This window comes from Musca domestica, unplaced genomic scaffold (assembly GCF_030504385.1).
Source record: "Musca domestica strain aabys unplaced genomic scaffold, Musca_domestica.polishedcontigs.V.1.1 19, whole genome shotgun sequence".
NCBI lineage: Eukaryota > Metazoa > Arthropoda > Insecta > Diptera > Muscidae > Musca > Musca domestica.
In genome coordinates, this window is record NW_026712245.1 from 798,210 (window position 1) to 820,101 (window position 21,892).

General features: G+C 34.4%; 1 protein-coding gene across 1 annotated transcript in view; it reads right to left on the reverse strand.

Annotated features, from left to right (window-relative positions):
* The window catches only part of LOC101889189 (protein dachsous), a 472,944-nt gene that overhangs the window by 66,416 nt on the left and 384,636 nt on the right, over positions 1-21,892 (reverse strand). Inside the window, exon 7 of the mRNA XM_059121118.1 lies at positions 12,878-13,445. Within this exon, the coding sequence (XP_058977101.1) occupies positions 12,878-13,445 (568 nt within the window). The remainder of the gene's footprint in view (positions 1-12,877; positions 13,446-21,892) is intronic.

The window sequence follows — 21,892 nt, forward strand, 5'->3', positions numbered from 1 at the left end:
TATTGACAATTTCATAATTTACAAAAAATATCTTCCCTTTTTTTCCTCACTTCATTTTTTCTGAGTGTACCTTGAAAAGATAAAAAATATTTCCCCATTTTTCTCCCTCACCTACCATTACCATTTTTCCACATCTCTAACCCTTCTCCCTTGTAACCCATTGCCAACTGGCAAATTTGCCCAAAAAAGCCAAATAAATTTATTTACATTTTTTCCCGGTTTCCAAAATATTCCAAACACAGCAAATCCTAACCTAACTGGCCAACCATAAAAGGGGATACTTTAAAGTCGACCCGGCCGACCTTTTGGACAAAATATTTGCTTAATTCTTGGCATTTCTGTTGTTGCTATTGACTTGGTTTGTACAATTCGCTGGCTTTCCTTTCTATTACAACAAAAAGAAAAGAAAAAAAGACCCAAACGAAACAACTGCAGGCCTTGTGGACAACATTGTTGCCATGTTGGTTATTGGCCATTGATTTTGTCCTGGCCATGTAGGTAAGTCGTCGCTATGTATGTGGGTCTGGTTATATGTTCCGAGATTGAGATTGTTGCAAAAGTAGAACACTTCTTTTTTGTGTTGGTTTGTTTGGATTTTCTATTTTTTTTTTGTTCGCTTACAAGCCACAATTTTTCGTAATGATTGACCACATAGGTCATGATCAGCGACTTGGAGAAATGAACAGAAAATAGGCAACAGAACTTGTTTAGACCACTATTCAGTGAATATTTTTTTCCAAACGTCTTCCAGCAATTGAGAGTGAGTTCTGGCCCGGTGATGTGTTTAAGCCACGTTTCCTACTTCCTTCAATTGTTTGTTCTCTACCACATTTATATCCACACATAAACTTAGATTTTTCTCAGCGTGTGCCTGTGTGTGTGTATGTGCGCTCTTGCCTAGCCAAGGATGATTGTGGCTAAGTGAGTTGTTAAAAATGTCAATGATTTTTTGCTCGTCTTTCGTTTTTCTGCATTTTTTTTTTCGACTTCATCGAAGTTTGATGTAAACTCTTTGCCTAAGACTAAAGTGACGTTAATTTATGTTAAAAGGAAATTCTTAACGTTTTTATTGATTTACTTTGAGTCGTTAAGTTTTCTTGCTTTTTTCTTCGTTTTGCACAAAGTTATGTCTGCGGGCCAAATGATCTTCGAAGCCAAAACATTACCCCAGCAGCTCCATTGAACAGTTGATTTAAACATTTATTTTTTTCTTATCGTTTCGACGAAGAAAGTCTTGTTAAATCTAAGTCAGGAATTTCCAAATAAGTTGTCAAACGGTTTTTTGGGGGAGGCTGTGTTTGTGTTCGTGGCGAAATGTGTTGAATGTTGTGTACATTGCAACATTGCAAATGGAGGCTGGTTCCATCCTAAGGGGATTGAATTACCAAGGCATTTGAAGTGTGTCAATCAATGGGAAATCAATGTTAATTTTGCAATTGTGGGTTCTGCTACTTTCAGACATGCCATGAGGTGTTCTTAGATCTTTATTTGCTAATGTTTTTGGGAGCAAACTTTTTTTTATGGGAAATATTGTTAATTGACTTAAATTTGTGTTAATTTTAATCCTTTAAAGTATATATCATAGGCAACCATAAATGCAGATTTTTTAAAAGTATATATTCCGGATTTCGGATCCGAAATCAATACAGTTGTTTATTCCCTCTACATTGAATTCATTGATCCGTTTCAAATACGTCAAAATTTTCCTTTGGGACCAATATTGGTCTTGATCACCATAGAAGATAATCTAAGTCGATATAGGTATGTCCCTCTGTCCGCCCGTCCGCCCATATAACAATCGGAAATTGGAATAAACATGGGGCCCATAATGACAGTATCTGTCTTCTGTTGTGTTAATTTATCTTAAATCAAAGTTTTTCTTGAGTCCTACAGATGTCAGCATGTAAATTTGATAGAAATATGTCCGATAGAAGTTACTAACTCAAAAATAGCATCTATTGAGTTATGAGGCTCTTTGAGTGAAGTAACGATGTGTTCTTTTAAAATCCTAAAAATAACGAATATAGCCGTTATTTTGGGTCTAAACGAAGACGTGGACCTGCATAGGCAACTTTTGTCATAAGCCCTTACAATATTCAAAAACGAAACTTGAAAATAGATCCGTTGAATAAGGTAGGTAAATTCATAAAAATACCGAATAAAGGAAGGTACCGTTATATCGGGGCTATACGTAGACCTGGAATAGAAAATTTTCTGTCACAGGCTGTAGTACCTATTAGGAACTTCAAATAGAAATGTTCAAACAATTTCGGTGAATATTGTACCTTAAATCGTAAAAATACCGAATATAATACCGAAGTACTGATTTATGGGCCTATACGAAGCCCTGAACCTACATACGCAATTTTATGTCATAGGTTGTAGTTCCATTACGAATTCTAAATACGAAATTTGAAGCTATTCCGGTGAATAATGTCCCTAAAATCGTCAAAATATCGAATATCAGGGGGTACCGTTATATGTGGGCTATAGGATATCGTGGACCTATATAGTAATTTCTCTTCCAGGGGTTAAAGTGCTTAGAAAGAGCTTCTAGTATGGATTTTTAGACAATTCCATTGAAAAATGTAGCTAAAATCATCAAAATACCGAATTTAGAGACGTACCGTTATATGGGTATGGGTACATTTAGCGATACAGTCCGATTTTTAAAAATTTATTTTTTTTTTATGTAGGTTAACATATATCGAAAAATGGCCAGTGTAGACACCGACTTTGAAATGGCCCCTGTCTAAATATCGCTGAGGTAACAGAGACCCCAAATTTGATTTTCCCATAGAAAAGCATGCCATAAACCAGTGCCAGAAAACTTCAGTTGCCTTTTGAATTATTTCCTCAAATAAAGTGTTGAATATTCCGGCCATCTTTATGGTACCCGTTTGCGTTTCAGGTGTGGTGAGATAAAAAAACTGCAACAAAGTTAAATGCCATAATTTTTAAATTTTATTGAATGAAAGCAAAAATATCGGAAATGCATCAACTTTTCGAATAAGTTTAGATTTGTTCAAATAGATCTGGTTTGGCACGAATTATGGCCTCCAAACGGCCAATAAAACCGTCACACGCTGACCTAATGTTACTCAGCGGTATTTTGGCCCATTCCCGGCGAAGCGCTTGCCTGAGATGATCGATACTTTGGTATTTTTTAGTGACAACCTTGCTTTCTCGAGACACAATAGTCCAACGGATGGGTATTCGGAGATTTTGGTGACTATTGTGCGCTGGAAATGAAGCCAGAAACCTAATTTTGTAACCATTCTTGGGTGGCGCGTGCTGAGTGCGATGGTGCTGAGTCCTGTTGGAATGTCCAAGGTATGCGGCCAAAATGTTTGCCTGTCCAAGGCTTTAATACACCCTTCAGAATATTTTCGCGATAATATTCGGTATTTATGCTGATGCCGATTGAGGTCGATTGAGATCTGCGGGTCAACCGAAGGTGCATATTTTCAGCTGACCTCTTTGGCAAGTAAACGCGATCATTTTGTTTGTTCACAAACTGCTGGACAACGAATGTTTTCTCATCGAAGAAAACCAAATTCGGCAGTTCATCACATTCGGCCAAGCCAAGCAACTCTTTAGCTCTTTTGAGTCTATTTTCTTTCAGTTGCGGTATAAGTTCTTGTACTTTTTGGAATTTCAATGGCTTTAACCCGAGCTAATTTTTCAATATTTGTCGAATGGAATATTACGATATGTTCAGCCTGCGAGCCATTTTTCGGCCATTGCGACGCGGGTTTCAATCAAGTCGCATCTTTATTTTTCGAACCATCCCTGCTGATGTTGCTGTTTTCTTCCGTCCACTTCCTTGACGTCGGGCAACGCTACCAGTATCACGGTAACGAGCGATGGAACGAGACACAAAAGATTTATTCACATTTCAATGCTGGAGTGCTCTAACGATAGCCACTTGTGGTTTTCCAGCCAAATATAAAGAAATCACTCTATCACTCTTGAATTCCTTCACGAATAACTTTTTTTTCTGGAAAATGCTCACCAAAATGCTTTTGTACGCTTGTAAACAATATAATGAGCTGCCACTGGAATAATTTTTATCGCTGTCGGACGAGTGGCTTAGAAATGACAGCAGTCTGAAGTTGATTGTAGTTTTTTTTATCTCACCCTGTATATTGAAATAATATCAAATAACTAGTGGTGTTTAGAAGGTTTTGAATGGTTCTGGAGTTATATCATCAATGAAAGTAATTGCAAAAAATCCCTTATATCCTGATTCCTGGGACAGTCCTCCTACAAAAAATACTATTTCAGAAAAAATCCTATATTTTCCAGGGTAAGAGTTCCTACATCTGGAAAAAATATGAAGAGGTAAGAGTTTTACTAAACAAGGGTTACGAAAAAATGTCAATTTTTTTATATCCTACCAACCTCTATATAAATACAGATAAACATGTTTACCTTTTAAAATTGTTAATCTTTAATATTTACTTAGAAAAATTGCAAGTCTATTTTTTTTAAACTCCCTGACAAAAAAATTCGAAGCTGGATCTCATATCAGTATAATTGGACTTGAATGGATCTTGTATATTTTGTAAATACGAAATTTAAAAAATTTCGCCCCATCGCCCCTACTCACAATACGTCTCAAGCTCAGGCTTCAGCGGTTTCGCCTAGGCTCTGATATGTCTCAGTCTTTCTAATCTTTCATTAATATAGGTAACCATTAAGCTTTATATTTTAAAAACTTCACATATCCAGTATTTTATTCTGTTGACAATACATGATTAAATTAACAATATTTAAGTGTAAGGATTGATCCACTTAGCCAGTTCTTCTGAATTGTATGAAATAGACATCATTAAGGAAATTCAAATCATTGAAATATGCAATGAATACTAACCTAATAACATAAGTACTTATTAAGTACAACAGCAACAACAACAGCAAAAAATCAATTTCCTTTTTTCTCTCTCATATTTTTCCGACAAGAGGTCTCATTCCAGTTTTTAAACTGAATATAACTACTTATATTCATATTCCTGGCCGCATTGTAAACAATCTCAGCGATTAACAACAATGGACGGGGGGTACTTATGTGCTCTATTGACCGATTTTAATTCAATTCATTGTTGTTTTTCCTCTTAGCATGATGGTATGACATGCTTCTCTCCATCATGTTCTTTTGTTAGTCATCGCTTTTTTCGCCAAAAAAAAAAAAAAAAAAAAAAAAAAAACATTGCCATCGTCAACATCATCGCCCACCACAAGAGGGAGATACCACAGCAGAAGAAACTCCGAACCAACCATAGTACATTCCACGAATATTTCGTTCATTCGATGGTTAAGCGCTATTGTTTACTATCAGACACGATTGACCATCATGTTTTGATGTTAGCTGTTTGCTGTTGTTGTTGGCGTTTTTTCTTCTTCTTCCTTACGTGATTTTTCCTTCTCATGAATGCTCTTTTGCAACAAGCTTAAGTTTTTCTTGTGGCTAGTATACAAACATATATATATAGATATGTATGTTTGTGTGTGTGTTGTAGTTGTAGGTTGTACAAATTTACAACAATTACGGTTATATTCCCACACTCGCAAAACAACAACAACGAATGTATAGAAAATCAGTTGGATGGTTTTGTTGATATTATTCGTCTGAGATTCATTTTTTTTTGGATGGAGAGTGTAATTGGTTCTCTAAACGGTTTGTAACCCCCAATTTTTTCGCAAGATTTCAGAAGAAGCTAGGTAATTAGTATCTGTCGGTTTTTACGAAAAATGGGGTATAGATCCTTGAGTTATGATTATTCAAACTTTTGACCCTTTATGGAGCAAGTTCCGAATGAGTTGGTCAATATTGCCCAATTCGTATCAGACCTGATCTAAATGTTACAATGATATAAATGTTACAATGTGCCAGATTTGGACTATATCGAACATTTCCTATATGAGATATGTGCAAATTTTTGTAAAATGTTTAAATATGCTTTACATACCAGATATAGCCGGTCGAAGTAATCCACTTCATCTAATGCAGATAAAAATATTTGTATGTGCAAAATTTTCCAAGTCGGATACAAAATCGAATACTCCCTTTGAGAGTTATTGAGCGCACTAGCCAGCCAGACAAACGGACGGGCGGACGGGTGAGAGTATAAAAACAATTTGCTCGGACCAACATTTTTAATCGTAAATTTTCCAGGACAAACTATAATTGAGGGGTTTTAAGGAATCATTTTTAAAGAGCAAGTGAGCTACAATAGTTGAACCTTGAAGTATACCAACAAGCCATAGTAGAGTTGAGTGACGCACGTTTTCAAGGAATAACTTCGAAAGTAACAACAGAACTTTAGTCGTGCATATTTTCAAGGACCAGAAGAGTATTGTGGATCATTTGAAATCTTTTTTTTTAGTACCAAGAGAAGGACATTTATGAAAACATATAAAGGACCAAATAAGCTATAATAGTGGAGTTTTTAAGAATATGTTTTTAACGTCCTTATTGAGGATTTTCGGATTGTTTTTTCCAACGACCGTCTAGTTTTTAATCGTGGATTTTTTGAGGGCTATTTTCCAATGTCCATCTAAGCTAAAACAGACTTTTTGAAGAATATTTTCCAAGGACCATCTGGGTTATAACCAAGAATTTTTCTTAAATATTTCCTAAGGACCTTTCGAGCTAAAATCGAGGATTTCTCAAGGAATATTTTCTAAGCATCATCTGGGTTTTAATAGTGGATTTTTGAAGATAAATTTCCAAGGACCACCTGAGCAAAATTTGCGAAATCATAAATTCCGATAAATTCCATATTCATATCAGATTTCTGGCTAAGAGAAATATTTAGATATAACAAGTTATATAGAATAACCGACATGTTTCGAAATGTTATGACAGATATAAGTATTGGAAATTGTAACCCTTTGTGGGTGAGGTACCAGAAGGTGTAAGTACATATCTATCATCTTCACAACAGATCTTGTGCTGGTAGAGATAATGGGATTTGTAAAATATGAAGAGAATCGGATGCTTTCTTCAGACTTTATAATCGTTTTAGATATTTAAAACTTTACCCTTTGTGAGAGGTACCAGAAAGAATGGTCCGATCTCTACCATCGTTATAACAGAACTTATGTTGATAGAAATATTGAGATGTGCCGAGTTTGAATAGGGTTGGATGTCAATTCCGCACTTTAAGACTTGCATGGATATTCAAAATGTTGACGCTTTGTGGGGGAGGTACCAGACGGAGCGCGCCAATATATATCCCATTTTCACAGCAGATCATGTGTTAGTAGAAATAATGGGATGTTTGAAATTTGAAGAGAACCGAATGCTTATTTCGGATTTTTTAATCATTTTGGTTATTTAAAACTTTACCCTTTGTGGGGAAGGTACCAGAAGGAATGGTCCGATATCTATCATCTTTATAAGAGAATTTGTGTTGATTGAAATATTGAGATGTACCGAGTTTGAATAGAATGTATGTTAACTTCGCGTATTAAGAATTTCTTGATATTCAAAATTTTGACTCCTTGTGGGGGAGGTACCAGAAGGAATGGCCAGATCTCTATCACCTTTACAACAGATCTTGTGTTGATGGAAATATTGAGATGAATGGAATCGGATGCTTATTTTGCGTTTTATGAGCTTCATGGATATTCAAAATTTTGACGCGTTGTGAGGGCGGTACCAGAAGGAGTGGACCAATGTATCCCATTTCCTTAGAGTGGACCAATGTATCCCATTTCCTTAGAAGATCTATGAAGGGAACTGGATGCTTATTTCGGATTTTATAATCGTTTTGGCTATTCAAAATGTTCTCCCTTTATGGGGGAGGTACCAGAAGGAATGGTCCGATCTGTATCATCTTTATAACATATCTTGTATTGATGGAAATATTGAAATGTATCAAGTCTGAATGAAATCCGATCTTAATTTCGTGTGCTGTAAGCTTCGTGTATATTCAAAATGTTGACCCTTTGTGGGGGAGGTACCAGAAGGAGTGGACTGATTTATTCCATCTTCACACCAGAACTTCGGTTAATAAAAATATTATGATGTGTGTAATTTGAAGACAATCGGACACTTGCATCACGTTTTATAAGAGTTTTAATTATTCAAAATTTTGACCGTTTGTGGGAGGAGTACTTGATGGAATGGACCGATATTGTACATTTTCGCATCTGCACTGATGGATTAGGATTCGCAAAGTTGCAGCAAAATCGGATTATACTTTCTCTTTCTGTGCAGTAAATTATTATCTTTAAAAATTTTTTGTGGGGGTGGTACCAGACGAAGTGGACCGATATTGTCCACCTTCACGTCAGACCTTGGGTTAATAAAAATATTATGATTTGTGTAATTTGAAAGCAATCGGATTCCTAAACCACTTTTTAAGAGTTATAATTGTTCAAAATTTTGATTCTTTGTGGGGGAGGTACCAGAAGGAGTGTACCGATATTGAACATCTCCGAATTCGATCCAAGTTTGAAAATAATATTACGATGTACCAAATTGGGACCATATCGGGTACTCCCTTCGATAGTTATCGTCCGCCCCAGCCAGCCAGACAGACAGATGGACGGACGCCACCTGAAAGCATTCGGATTCCTAAATCACTTTTTGAAGAGTTATAATTATAACTAATATATAACTATTATAATTATTTAAAATTTTGACCCTTTGTGGGGGAGGTACCAGAAGGAGTGGACCAATATTGAACAACTCCGAACCCGATCCAAGTTTGAAAATAATATTACGATGTACCACGTTTGGACCAAATCGGATACTCCCTACGAGAGTTATCGTACGGACCAGGCAGACAGACAGACGGATGGACGGACACCTCTAGATCGACTCCAAATATCCCGAAACGGATTTGGGCCAAAGGGACCGTAATTTAGATGAGGCACGTTTTAGCCGTATCAAATGATACATGCCCTCTGTATCCATAGGCCTGAGGTATAACAATGTGTTCCCAGGGTCTGCTGCAGATGGAAAATACTCTATGGATAAGATCCTTCTAAGGGTGACCTATACATGGAGGACACTAAAAAGGCATGTTCCATAGATATAAGACCTAAGCATATATAAGAGACTTTCGAAGGACCTTTAATAGGGTGCATACAAGTTCTTATAACCTAAAAGTTATCACATTTTTATTTGTGGCTATTGCACTTCTAAGTACAATTCTTTCGTTAACTTGTCCTCTGTTCATTTCTTGCTAAACCGTTTGTTTTTCCTGTTGTTTAGTAGAAAAACGTTTTATGTTAATTTAACATTCGATATGTTTTTTATTTTCGGTGGGTTTCTTGGCATTTTCTTTGCCAAACAGCTCACCTCACCACCTCCTCTACCTGGCCATCATCACCGCAACCACCACCATCATCGTCATGATCATTGTCATCGATTTATTTGGTGGTGAAGACATTAATCATTCATTCCTTCGTTCGTTCATTTGAGGAGTGGCAGAATGTGAATTGAAATGTTTGTTCGTTCGTTTCGAAGAGGTTCTGTTTTTTTTTTGTTGCAATAGCTGGCCAATCTGCTCGCACCATCTACTCTGCCGTGCTTTTGTATATTTATTTAAATGAACAGTTTTATTAGCATTGACTGAAGAGTTTATTATTGTGTTGGGTGTTTTGTTGGTGGCAAGAAGAGGTTTAGGTTACATGGTTTTTAGTTTTTTTCTTATGTGTTTTTAAGAAAAATAAAGAAAATTTTCCAGAAATGTCAGCCAATGACGCACGATGTAAATTAAATCCCACACAGGTTCAGGAATGTGACAAAAAATAATTACATTCAATAGAACACAAAGAAAAAATTGAAAACAGGCATTGAATATTTCCATAACTCCATTTCATAGGGTAAGATGAAAAAGCTGCAATCAATTTCAGACTGCTGTCATTTCTAAGCCACTCATCCGATAGCTGTTAAAATTGTTCCAGTGACAGCTCATTATACTGTTTACAAGCGTACAAAAGCATTTTGGTGAGAATTTTCCAGAAAAAAAGTTATTCGTGATGGAATTCAAGCGTGATAGTGTGATTTCTTTATATTTGGCTGGAAAACCACAATTGGCTATCGTTAGAGCACTCCAGAATTAAAATGTGAATAAATCTTTTGTGTCTCATACCATCGCTCGTTACCGTGATACTGGTAGCGTAGCCCGATGTCAAAGAGGTGGACGGAAGAAAACAGCAACATCAGCAGAAATGGTTCGAAAGCTAAAGAAGCGACTTGATCGAAAACTGCGTTGCAGTGACCAAAAAAATGGCTCGTGAGCTGAACATATCTCAATATTCCATTTGGCAAATATTGAAAAACGAGCTCGGAGTAATGCCGTTGAAATTCCAAAAAGTGGAAGAACTTACACCGCAACAAACATAAAATAGACTCAAGAGAGCTAAAGAGTTACTTCGCTTGGCCGAAAGTGGTGAAGTGCCGAATTTGGTTTTCTCGGATGAGAAAAAGGTCATTGTCCAGCAGTTTGTAAACAAAGGCTAACTAAATGATCGTGTTTACCTGCCAAAGAGGTCAGCTGAAAATGTGCACCTTTGGTTGACCACCAGAACTCTAGCGCCGGCCATGGTGATGGTGTGGGCCGCCATAACAGCCGATGGTCGCTCTCCGCTCGTTGTTGTTGTAGCAGTAGTACATATATGTGTTTGCGTTCTGCTAATCTGGTTCCAGCTCCAGGTTTAGAAATTAGGCTACTTTAACGGGCTGTAGCCAGAGATCTTCTGGAGTGAGTTGGGTAGGTTTGGCTGTGCAATTAAAGAGGTGTAGCGTCACGCACAGAGCAGGCGTCACGCACATCTTCATCAATTCGTGCCCAATACGAATTGAGACGACTACACCATCCTGAACGTAATTGCGCCAAAACTACCCTGGTTTGTCTAGGCAGCTGACGTTCTTCAGCTGCAATGGATGGGGGTGGACTCCGAGGACGGCATTCACTTTAAAACTGCTAATAGCATCTGCGACTGCATCGGTGTGAATGCCACTCAGACCTGCCTGATAGGCTTCTTGATCTAGAGGTTCTCTCTTATAGCGCTGAACCTCCCTCTCTAGATCATGTATGTCCTTCCTGACACGCCTGGGTGGAGGAGATTTATCCACCATATGATGGTTGGGATGACTCTCACGGTAACACCCAAGCAGGTACTGCAACGAAAGCATATGATTATGCTGACGTAAGGGAAGGAATTTCGCCTCCTCATGTAGATGGTCCACTGGTGTCATGAGGAGGCACCCTGTCGCAGTTCTCAGGGCAGCGTTCTGGCAGGTCTGGATATGCTTCCACTGCGTAGCACTAGTATTCGCAGACCACACTGGAGCCGCATAGCTGAACACAGACCGACCTATCGCGTTATAAGAGGTCAACAAGGTTTCTTTGTCCGCACTCCAAGAGTTGCCGGCTAGCGCCTTGAGGACCTTGTTCCTACTTTTCATCTTGTCGCAGATAGCTGTGGCTTGCGCGGACGACTTGAACATGCTGTCGAACGTGACCCCTAGAATCTTGGGGTAGTTCGTGGTCGGTATTAGATTCCCCTCGACCTAAACATTCAGCTGTGTTCTCATCTCCGCAGACCATGCGGTGAAGAGTGTGGCCATTGATTTCGTGGCGGATATTTTCATATTCCTCGCGTGGAAGTATGCGGCAAGCTCTGCGAGATAGGGGTTCAACCTTTCGCATATGTCATCGACCACTGGACCCGACGCCATGATCGTACAATCATCCGCATACTCTCTCTCTCTCCGCTCGTGTTAATCGACCGTGGCATCAGAATAAATGCCGAATATTATCGCGAAAATATTCTAGATGGTGTATTAAAGCCTTGGGCACGCAAACATTTTGGCCGCAGACCTTGCACATTCCAACAGGACTCAGCACCATCGCACTCAGCACTCGCCAACCATAAATGGTAACAAAATGAGATTCCTCGCTTCATTTCCAGCGCAAAATCTCCGGATTGTGTCTGGAGTATTTTGGAAAGAAAGGTTGGCACTAAAAAATACCAAAGTGTCGATCACCTCAAACAAGCGCTTCGCCGCGAATGGGCCAAAATACAGCAGAGCAACATTCAGGCAGCGTGTGGCGGTTTCATTGGCCATTTGAAGGCCATAATTAGTGCCAAAACTTGACCAATTCGAACCAATCTAAACTTTTTCTAACATTTGATGCTATTTCTGATATTTTTTGCTTTCATTCAATAAAATTTTAGAAAAAATGTAAAAATTATGGCCTTTGACTTTGTCGCAGTTTTTTTTTCTCGCCCTGTATTTAGATCCCTTTTGTTTCCCTAAATTTTGGATCCTTTAAAACCTTATTTAAATGCCTATGTTTTTATTCCTTCTTGGTCCTTCTTTTCTAACAACGTTTTAAGACCTCCTTTTGTTGTGAAATAATGCATTGACTTAATCCTGAGAAAATTATTAAAAACCCACATTTGAAGCCTTCGTTCGATTTTATAAAAATTATTTTAAAAAATCCGAGTTTCAAAACTTCATTGGATTCTGTAAAAATCCATTTGAAAATTTATTTTTTGTTATCTATTATAAATTATTTTTCAGTTGTTATTTACTTTGCATAATTTATTATTTGCTATTTTTTATTTATTTATTAATTTTCAATTAATTATCGTTTATATTATATTTTTTAATTTATTAATTTTTTTATATATATATTTTTTAATATTTTTTTGTTTTATTTCATTTCTCTTGTCGGGCAGTTGTAAAGTGTATCAAATGTCGGTGCCACCGACTGTGGCCTATATTTTAGCTTTGTTTTCTTTGTATGTTATTGTTTTTATTACACCAAAAAATAAAAACAAACAATAGAATAATAGAAACTAACGAAAGATAGCAAAAAGTTTAGCAAAACAAAAAACTACTCACCCGTCAATGGATTAACTTGAAATGAACTATTCGCCGACAATAAACTATATCTGATGGCCGCATTCTCGCCCAAATCCAAATCGGTGGCACCAATAATGCCCACCAGCGAGCCGCGGCTCATGTTCTCCTCGATGCTGAACTCGTATGAGGGGCGCAGAAAACGTGGATCATTATCGTTGGCATCCAGTACGCGAACCACCACACGTGTGCTGGTCTGGGCTGGCGGTGACCCATTATCGCTGGCCACCACATGTAGTTCATAATGATCACGTGTTTCGCGATCCAGCGGCGAACGTAAATAAATCCAGCCGCTATTTGGATAAATGCCAAAAATTTGTGAAATTTCATTATCCCCCGCCGATGCTGTGGAGGAGGAGGATGAGGTGGATGAGGTTTGGGTGCCTATGGAGGATGAAAGTAACTTGTTGTTGTTGTTCTGTTTCTTGGCATTTTTCATGAGGGTACCATTTCCCGACTGCAATTGGCCGTTGTTGTTGTTGGTGATAATGCGATAAGTGATGCGAGCATTGTTACCGGTATCTGCATCTACAGCTGTCACTTGTACAATCTAAAAATTAGAGAAAGAGAAAAACAAAAAAAGAGAAATTAAACATTTACAACATGTAGCTGATGAAGAGGAGTTATGTTAAAATGATTTCCTTTTTGTTTGTTCGAATGTACTCGAAATCTATTTAAATTTCCTTGAGTGGCTCTCTTTGTGTGTGTGTGTGTTTGTGTTATTTCAAATCAGTCGTGGTCCAACAAAAATTAAACTTTCACAATGTTGCCAGCTAACGAAATGAAAATGTGTTTCGATTTAATTTTGCAACAAAACCAAGAAAACACGAGGGGGGAAATTTTGTACACACGTTGTTGCAAATTCGTGATAATGTGTAAAGTAGGAGTAACAGGCACTTGTCGTCCGTGTTTTTCTTTTGGTTGGAGTCAAACCATTTTCGAAAGCTGAAGTGGAATACAAATTTTTTTTGGAGTTTCATTAAAGAAAAGAAATAAATTTCAAACGCCCATTTAATTTATTTATTTAGCTGCAAGGTATTTAGTTTAATTACAAATAGTTTTGATTACAATTTCAGTATCGTTAAATGTCCACAGCGAATGGGAAGTACCATATTTTATTTAATTTTTCTTTGAAATAATGGGACAATAATTTTGAAATAAATGTTTGAAATTTAGCATTTCCGGATAAAATCAAAATCAGGGGCCAATGGTATTTTTAGAAATTAATTACCTAAGGACAATGTGAGTAAAAAAAAACATTGACAAAATTTTAATTCCAAGTACCATCAGGCCAATAAAGCTGGGGATTTTCGCTCAAGGACCATAATTCCAATAAATCAGGATTTTTAATGGATATGGTTCCTAGGACATTCTAAGATATAAACGCAGATTTTTTAAGAATTTTTTTTTCAAGAAACACCATCCGACCTAAAAATAGGATTATTTATAAATATTTTATCCACCATGAATGCGCATTTTTAAAGAATATATTTTCAAGGAGGATCAGAGATTTTTAGAGAATATCAGCAAACGTGGAATTTTTTAAGATTATTGTTTCAAAGACCATCCCAACAATAATCGTGAATTTTTTAAATAATATTTTTTCAAGGATTTTTCAGACCCATAAACGTTGATTTTTTTTAAAGAATTTTTTTCCACGTATTTTTCAGACCCATTTTATGAGAGCTAATGCGGGAACTATTAGAGGATTTTCAAAATATTTTATTTACTCCAAGGAGTATTGGTGGTAGATTAGTTATCAAAAATAGGAACATTGAGGGGTTTGAAATAGATATTTTTGAAGAGCAGGAATAAGTTATCCTTCTTGGAATATTGGAAAGCTAGATCGAAGGACTATCCGCGAATTATGAAAACCAATTTGGAGGACGATTTGAAGGGCTAGTCGTGGATTTTTTAAGGTCAATTTAAAGGGCTATTCGGGGTTTTCTTTTTTGAATATTTTTGGAGACCATTTGCAGTCTTTATTAATTATTATTAATATTCTGAGGAACAATTCGAAAAATTTGAAAAAAAAAAAAAAAATCTGGGGGAAGATGGATTTTCTAAAATTCATTTGGAGGACGATTTAAAGGACTATTCGTGGTTTTTCAAGAATTAATTTGGAGGATGATTTGAAGGACAATTTGTGGATTTTATTAACATTAATTTGAAGGACCACTCGTGGATTTTATTAAAATTAATTTGGAAGACGATTCATTTTAAAAATAAATTTGGAGGACAATTTGAAGTACTATTCGTGGATATTTAAATACAATTCTGGGGGTCTATTGGTGGATTTTTAAAAACAATCCTTGAGGCCTATTCGTAGATTTTTAAAAACAATTCTGGAGGCCTATTCGTGGCTTTTTAAAGACAATTCTGGGCGCCTATTGGTGGATTTTTAAAAACAATTCAGGAGGCCTATTCGTGAATTTTTAATAACAATTTCGGAGGACTTATTGCGGATTTTTAAAAATCAATTTGAAGGACTATTCATGAATTTTTAAAAACAATTTTGGAAAACGTTTTGGTGAACTATCTGTGGATTTTCAAAAATTAATTTGGAGGACGATTTAAAGAACTATTCGTGGATATTTAAAAACAATTTTGAGGGACAATTGGATGGACTATTCGTGGATTTTTAAAAATGATTTTGGAAAACGATTTGAAGCTTTCTTAGGATATTTTTCGAGGAATATTTTAGTAACTATTCATGGATTTTAAGGAGAATTTTTGAAGAACTATTCTAAAAGACTACTGATGAATATCTAAAAACTGTTTTGGAGGATTTTGGAAGATTATCCGTGGATCTTATAGATAAATTTGAAGGACGATTAGAAGCATTATTCGTGAATTTTCAAAAACAATTTTGGAGGATGATTGGAAGGACTATTTGTGGACTTTTGAATACAATTTTGGAGGACTATTCATGAATTTTTAAAAAATATTTTGCAGGACGATTAGAAGGACTATTCGTGGATTTTTAAAATCAATTTTGGGGACGATTGAAAGGAATATACGTAGATTTTAAAAACAATTTTAAAGGACTATTCGTGGATTTTTAAAAACAATTTTGGAGGACGATTTAAGGGACTCATCGTGGACTTTTAAAAATGATTTTAAGATTAGATTTTTAAGAACATCTTAGGAGAAATATTTCGAAAGATTATTCTTGAATTTTTGGGGTAATTTTTTTTTTTGGAAAATTATTTAAACGTATAAATACTTCTAACAGACTATATAATATCACCGTTCGCAGAATTTTAAGAATATTTTTGGTTGACTATTTTGAAGGATTACTCATAATTTTAAAAAATATTTTTGAAAAAAGTTTTATTTGTGGATTTTGGGGCATATTTTTGGAGATCTATTTTGAAAGACTATTCTTGAACCTTTGTGGGTATTTTTGAAAATTTATTTAAAAAGATTTCTTGTATTGATAATGGTAATTTCTGAAGGACTATTTTAGAGCATCATTCCTTAATTTTTTAAGATTATTTGTGGAGGATTACTTTAAAGGACTTTACTCAAATTATAAAAAAAAATAATCTATTCTGAGGAGAATTTGTTCGATTTTTAATACCTATTTTGAAGGGGTAATTGTGAGACTTAAATACGATAATTTCAATGACTTCTCTGTGTCTGTCAGAACGTGAAGCTAGTTACTATAACTTCATTGTCCATTTTATGATTTGAACAAAAGGCGTAGGCCTAGGCTTTTTCTTCAATTCAATATTTTAAACCTTTCTAACTTTTGTGTTACTCTTTTTCCTTAGCTTCGTTACATTGACCTTAATAACCATTTTGTTGCAAAAATGTTTGACAATTCTATTAAAAAGCCAATTACATGTTTCCCGAAAAAAAGAAAAACCAAAAAAAAAAAAAAAAAACAGTGCTGCTGTTCAAACAAATAATAACTAGACAAAATACTAATTTAGTACATGGCATTAACAAATTCATTTCGTTCGTTTCGTTTCGTAGAACACAAGGAGAGATTTCATTATGAATGTAGATATTCATGACTGTTGTTTTGATTTTTTTTTCTCATTTCCTAACATTGGTCAAATGTAATGCAAAACTTGGGCTAAAGTGAAAATTTGAAAGTCACTTAACCCCAATTTGGTTAAAAGGAAACAGGGAGCACGAGAGAAAAAAATCAAAGCAAAAACACATACAGTTAAGCTCAAGAAAAGACACAAACACAGTCATAAGATAACTGAGCATCATATCCAAGGCAAAGAAAATAACCCTAACTTTCCTTTGGCTAATTTTTTTGTTTTTCTCAGATTTTTTTTTTGTTTTTTGAAAACTGTGCTGCAATTCTTGTTCATTTATAAAAAAAATAACGAAATATCTTTGACTTTTATGCTAGTTGGCGGTGGCTTTTGCTATTTTACTAGTCTTTATTTTTGTCTTGTTGTTCGGGGGCTCAACCATAAAATTCACATGGCCAACACAACAGCAGCCAACAAAATAGCACAACACGACAAATCCTTTTTCTTCGCATTTTTCCTCAATGGCCTCTCTAGACACGATTTTAATCGCTCGTATTGTTGTTGTTAATGCTGCTGCTGTTGTTGTCTTGTGGACCGTCTTTGGCCAATGTTGTTAAAAGTTGCCTCTGTTGTCTACATACTAAACTCTCCATCCACAGCACTCGAGAAGAAAGCAAACGCTGCTGCTTAACTGGCCCGGCCTGGCCTGGCCTGGTCTGGCTTGACAGCCGAGGTAAGTATGAGGGACATAAACATACGTCAACGGTCAAAATAGGTTAATTGTACGAGAGAAAAAAAAAAACGTATACTCTACTACGAATTTAAATAACAGTTTTGAAAAAATTCATGATTGGGGCCACAAAACAGAATGCCAAGAAAATTAACGAAACCCCCACAACAGTAAAGGAATTATAAAAAAAGAGATGAAAAATAAGCTAATCTTAAGCTGTAGAGAATTTGAGAATTTTATTTTAAAGTCTATTTGAGGATTTTAGAAGAAATAATTTGACTTCATGGATGGTCGTTCATGGACTTAAAGAAGAAGAATTTTTATTTGCAGAATATTTTTTGGAGATTTACTTTGAAGGCCTATTTCTGAACTTTCGAGAATATTTTTTTGGAGGATTAAAAATAAGTAAAGTTCGGACTGGACAGCATTTCAGAATTTTGGGACTATTTCAAATATTCTCAATAATTTATCTTAAAAATAAAAATAATTGGTACCTTCAACAAATTTTTAAGAATATTTTTTGAAAGAATATTTTGAAGACCTCTTCGTGGAATTTTATGAATAATTTTGGAAATATATTTTGAGGAATTCTTTGTGGATATTTAGAAAAAATATATATCTTGAAGATTCCTCAGAGAATTTTTGAAACTTATTTTTGGGAGCAACATTTTTAGGTCATATTTTTGCAGGTCATATTTATTTTTAGGCAATTTTTAAGTCAATGTCTATCCGAAGTTTTGGAATATTTTTTAAGGTTTTGAAGACCTAGACGTAGAATTTTGTAGAGCTATTTGGAACGCAATTTCAAGAACTTTTTGTGGATTTTTGGCAATTTTAAAGGATTATACGTGGATTTGAAAGACTTTTTGTGTTTCTTCGGGGTCAGTTTAAATAACTATTCGTGGATTTCTTGAATTTTCTTGAAGACCAGATTCAAAGGGCCACTTATGGTTTTAAAAATTGAGTTTGAATAACTATTTGTGAATTAAAAAAAAAAAAACAAATAATGGAGGATGCTTCCAAGGACTTTTCGTGGATTTAAAAAAAATTGGGAACACTTTGAAGGGCTATTCGTGAATTTTTGAAAATAATTTTAAAAGGCAATTTGAAGGACTATTCGTGGATTTTTAAAAATATTTTGTTTTGGAAGGACTATTCGTGGATTTTTAAAAATATTTTTTTGGAAGGACTATTCGTGGATTTTTAAAAATATTTTGTCTTGGAAGGACTATTCGTGGATTTTTAAAAATATTTTTTTGGAAGGACTATTCGTGGATTTTTAAAAATATTTTGTTTTGGAAGGACTATTCGTGGATTTTTAAAAATATTTTGTTTTGGAAGGACTATTCGTGGATTTTTAAAAATATTTTGTTTTGGAAGGACTATTTGTGGATTTTTAAAAATATTTTGTTTTGGAAGGACTATTCGTGGATTTTTAAAAATATTTTGTTTTGGAAGGACTATTCGTGGATTTTTAAAAATATTTTGTTTTGGAAGGACTATTCGTGGATTTTTAAAAATATTTTTTAAGGAAGGATTATTCGTGGATTTTTAAAAATATTTTTTATGGAAGGATTTTTCGTGGATTTTTAATAATATTTTTTATGGAAGGATAATTTGTGGAGTTTTTAAAATATTTTTTGGAAGGACTATTCGTGGATTTTTTAAAATATTTTTTGGAAGGACTATTCGTGGATTGTTAAAAATATTTTTTATGGAAGGACTATTCGTGGATTTTTAAAAATATTTTTTGGAAGGACTATTCGTGGATTTTTAAAAATATTTTTTGGAAGGACTATTCGTGGATTTTTAAAAATATTTTTTGGAAGGACTATTCGTGGATTTTTAAAAATATTTTTTGGAAGGACTATTCGTGGATTTTTAAAAATATTTTTTAAGTTTTAAAAATATTTTTTATGAAAGGATTATTCGTGGATTTTTAAAAATATTTTTTAAGTTTTAAAAATCTTTTTTATGGAAGTACTATTCGTGGATTTTTAAAAATATTTTCTATGGAGGTACTATTCGTGGATTTTTAAAAATAATTTTAGAGGAAGGACTATTCGTGGATTTTTAAAAATATTTTCTATGGAGGAACTATTCGTGGATTTTTAAAAATATTTTCTATGGAGGTACTATTCGTGGATTTTTAAAAATAATTTTAGAGGAAGGACTATTCGTGGATTTTTAAAAATATTTTCTATGGAGGTACTATTCGTGGATTTTTAAAAATATTTTTATGGAAGGACTATTCGTGGATTTTTAAAAATATTTTTAAGGAAGGACTATTCGTGGATTTTTAAAAATATTTTTTATGGAAGGACTATTCGTGGATTTTTAAAAATATTTTTTTATGGAAGGACTATTCGTGGATTTTTAAAAATATTTTTTATGGAAGGACTATTCGTGGATTTTTAAAAATATTTTTTTATGGAAGGACAATTTATGGAGTTTTAAAAATATTTTTTATGGAAGGATTATTCGTGGATTTTTAAAAATATTTTTTTATGGAAGGACTATTCGTGGATTTTTAAAAATATTTTTTTATGGAAGGACAATTTATGGAGTTTTAAAAATATTTTTTATGGAAGGATTATTCGTGGATTTTTATAAATAATTTTTAAAGGCGATTTGATGGACTATTCGTGGATTTTTAAAAATATTTTTTTATGGAAGGACTATCCATGGATTTTTAAAACTATTTTTTTATGGAAGGACTATCCATGGATTTTTAAATCATTTTTTATGGAAGGTCTATTTGGGGATTTTTGAAAATATCTTTATGGAATATTTTTTTATGGAGGAATATTCGTGTGTTTTTAAAAACCATTTTGGAGGACTATTGGAAGGACCATTCGTGGATTTTAAAAAATAATTTTGAAAGACGATTTGAAAAACTTTTCGTGGATTTTTAAAGATAATTTTTGAAGGCGATTTGAATAACTTTTCGTGGAATTTAAATAACTTTGAAGAACTATTTTTGAATTTTGAAAAATAGTTTTTGAATAGAATAGATTTGAAGGATTATTCGTGGATTTTAAGAAATAATCTTGGAAGACGATTGGTCCGAAAACGTACAGTCCGTAGATTTTTAAAGATTATTTTGAAAGACGACTTTAAGGACTATAAGTGGATTTTTTAAATTATTTTTTAAAAATTATTTTGGAGGATGATCTGAAGGACTTTTCCTGGATTTTGAAGAATAATTTATAAGGACTTGTTGAAGAGCTTTTCAGAGATTTAAGGAATATTTTTGGAAGGCGACTTTTATGGCCTCTTCGTAGATTTTTAAGAATGTTTCGGAGAAATATTTTGATGGTATGTTTGTGGATTTTAAGAATGTTTTGCAGGCCTTATTTGGTAGTCGCCTTAAAAAAATATTCCTGAAGAACTATTATCCAAAATCCATAATAGTCCTTATGGATTTTGGAGAGTAATTTATAAGGACTTGTTGAGGAGCTTCTCGGTGGTTTAAGGAATATTTTTAGAGGGCGATTTGTATGGTCTATTCGTAGATTTTTATGAACGCTTTGGAAAAATGTTGTGAAGGCCTATTTGAGGATTTTGATTTGTTGAAAGTGTTTTGCGGGCCCTATTTGGTAGTCGCATTGTGAATTTTTGAGAATGTTTTCGAAAATCTATTATTTAGGCCTAGTCGTGGATTCTTAAGAAAATATTTTGGAAAACTGTTCCGATGTTCAGTTTGCTAATCCTAAAAAATTTGAAGGTCATTTGAAGGTCAGGATTCCTATCTCGTAGATTTTAAAAAATAATTTTTGCATAAATAATTAAATGCGTAGATTTTTAAACATATTTGTGTTAAATTATTTTCAAGGCCAATTCGTAGATATTACGCGGATTGGAGGTCCGATTGTGAATTTTTGAAAATGTTTTCGAAAAGCTATATAAAGGCGTAAATTATTTAGAAAATGTTTGCAAAAATGTTTCTAAGCAGAGCTCTTAAGTAAAAATCTTTTTCGAAAAACTGTTCGCATATTTTGAAGAATATTTTAGAACGTTAATTTGCAATTTTCTTGGATGGCAACTTCAATTTACTGCTGGTGGATTTTATGAAAACTTCTTTAAGATTGTTATTGAAGGCTATTTTGGGATGGCCTTTAATCTGGGATCTTTTTGAGGATAATTGGATTTAAATCTAAATTACCCATTATTTATCTTAAATATTGCTAAAACCATCTTCTTAATTTCACCCACCCTCGATACAATCTAAATTCCAAAACTACTAGACATTTCACTCCATATCATTTTCAT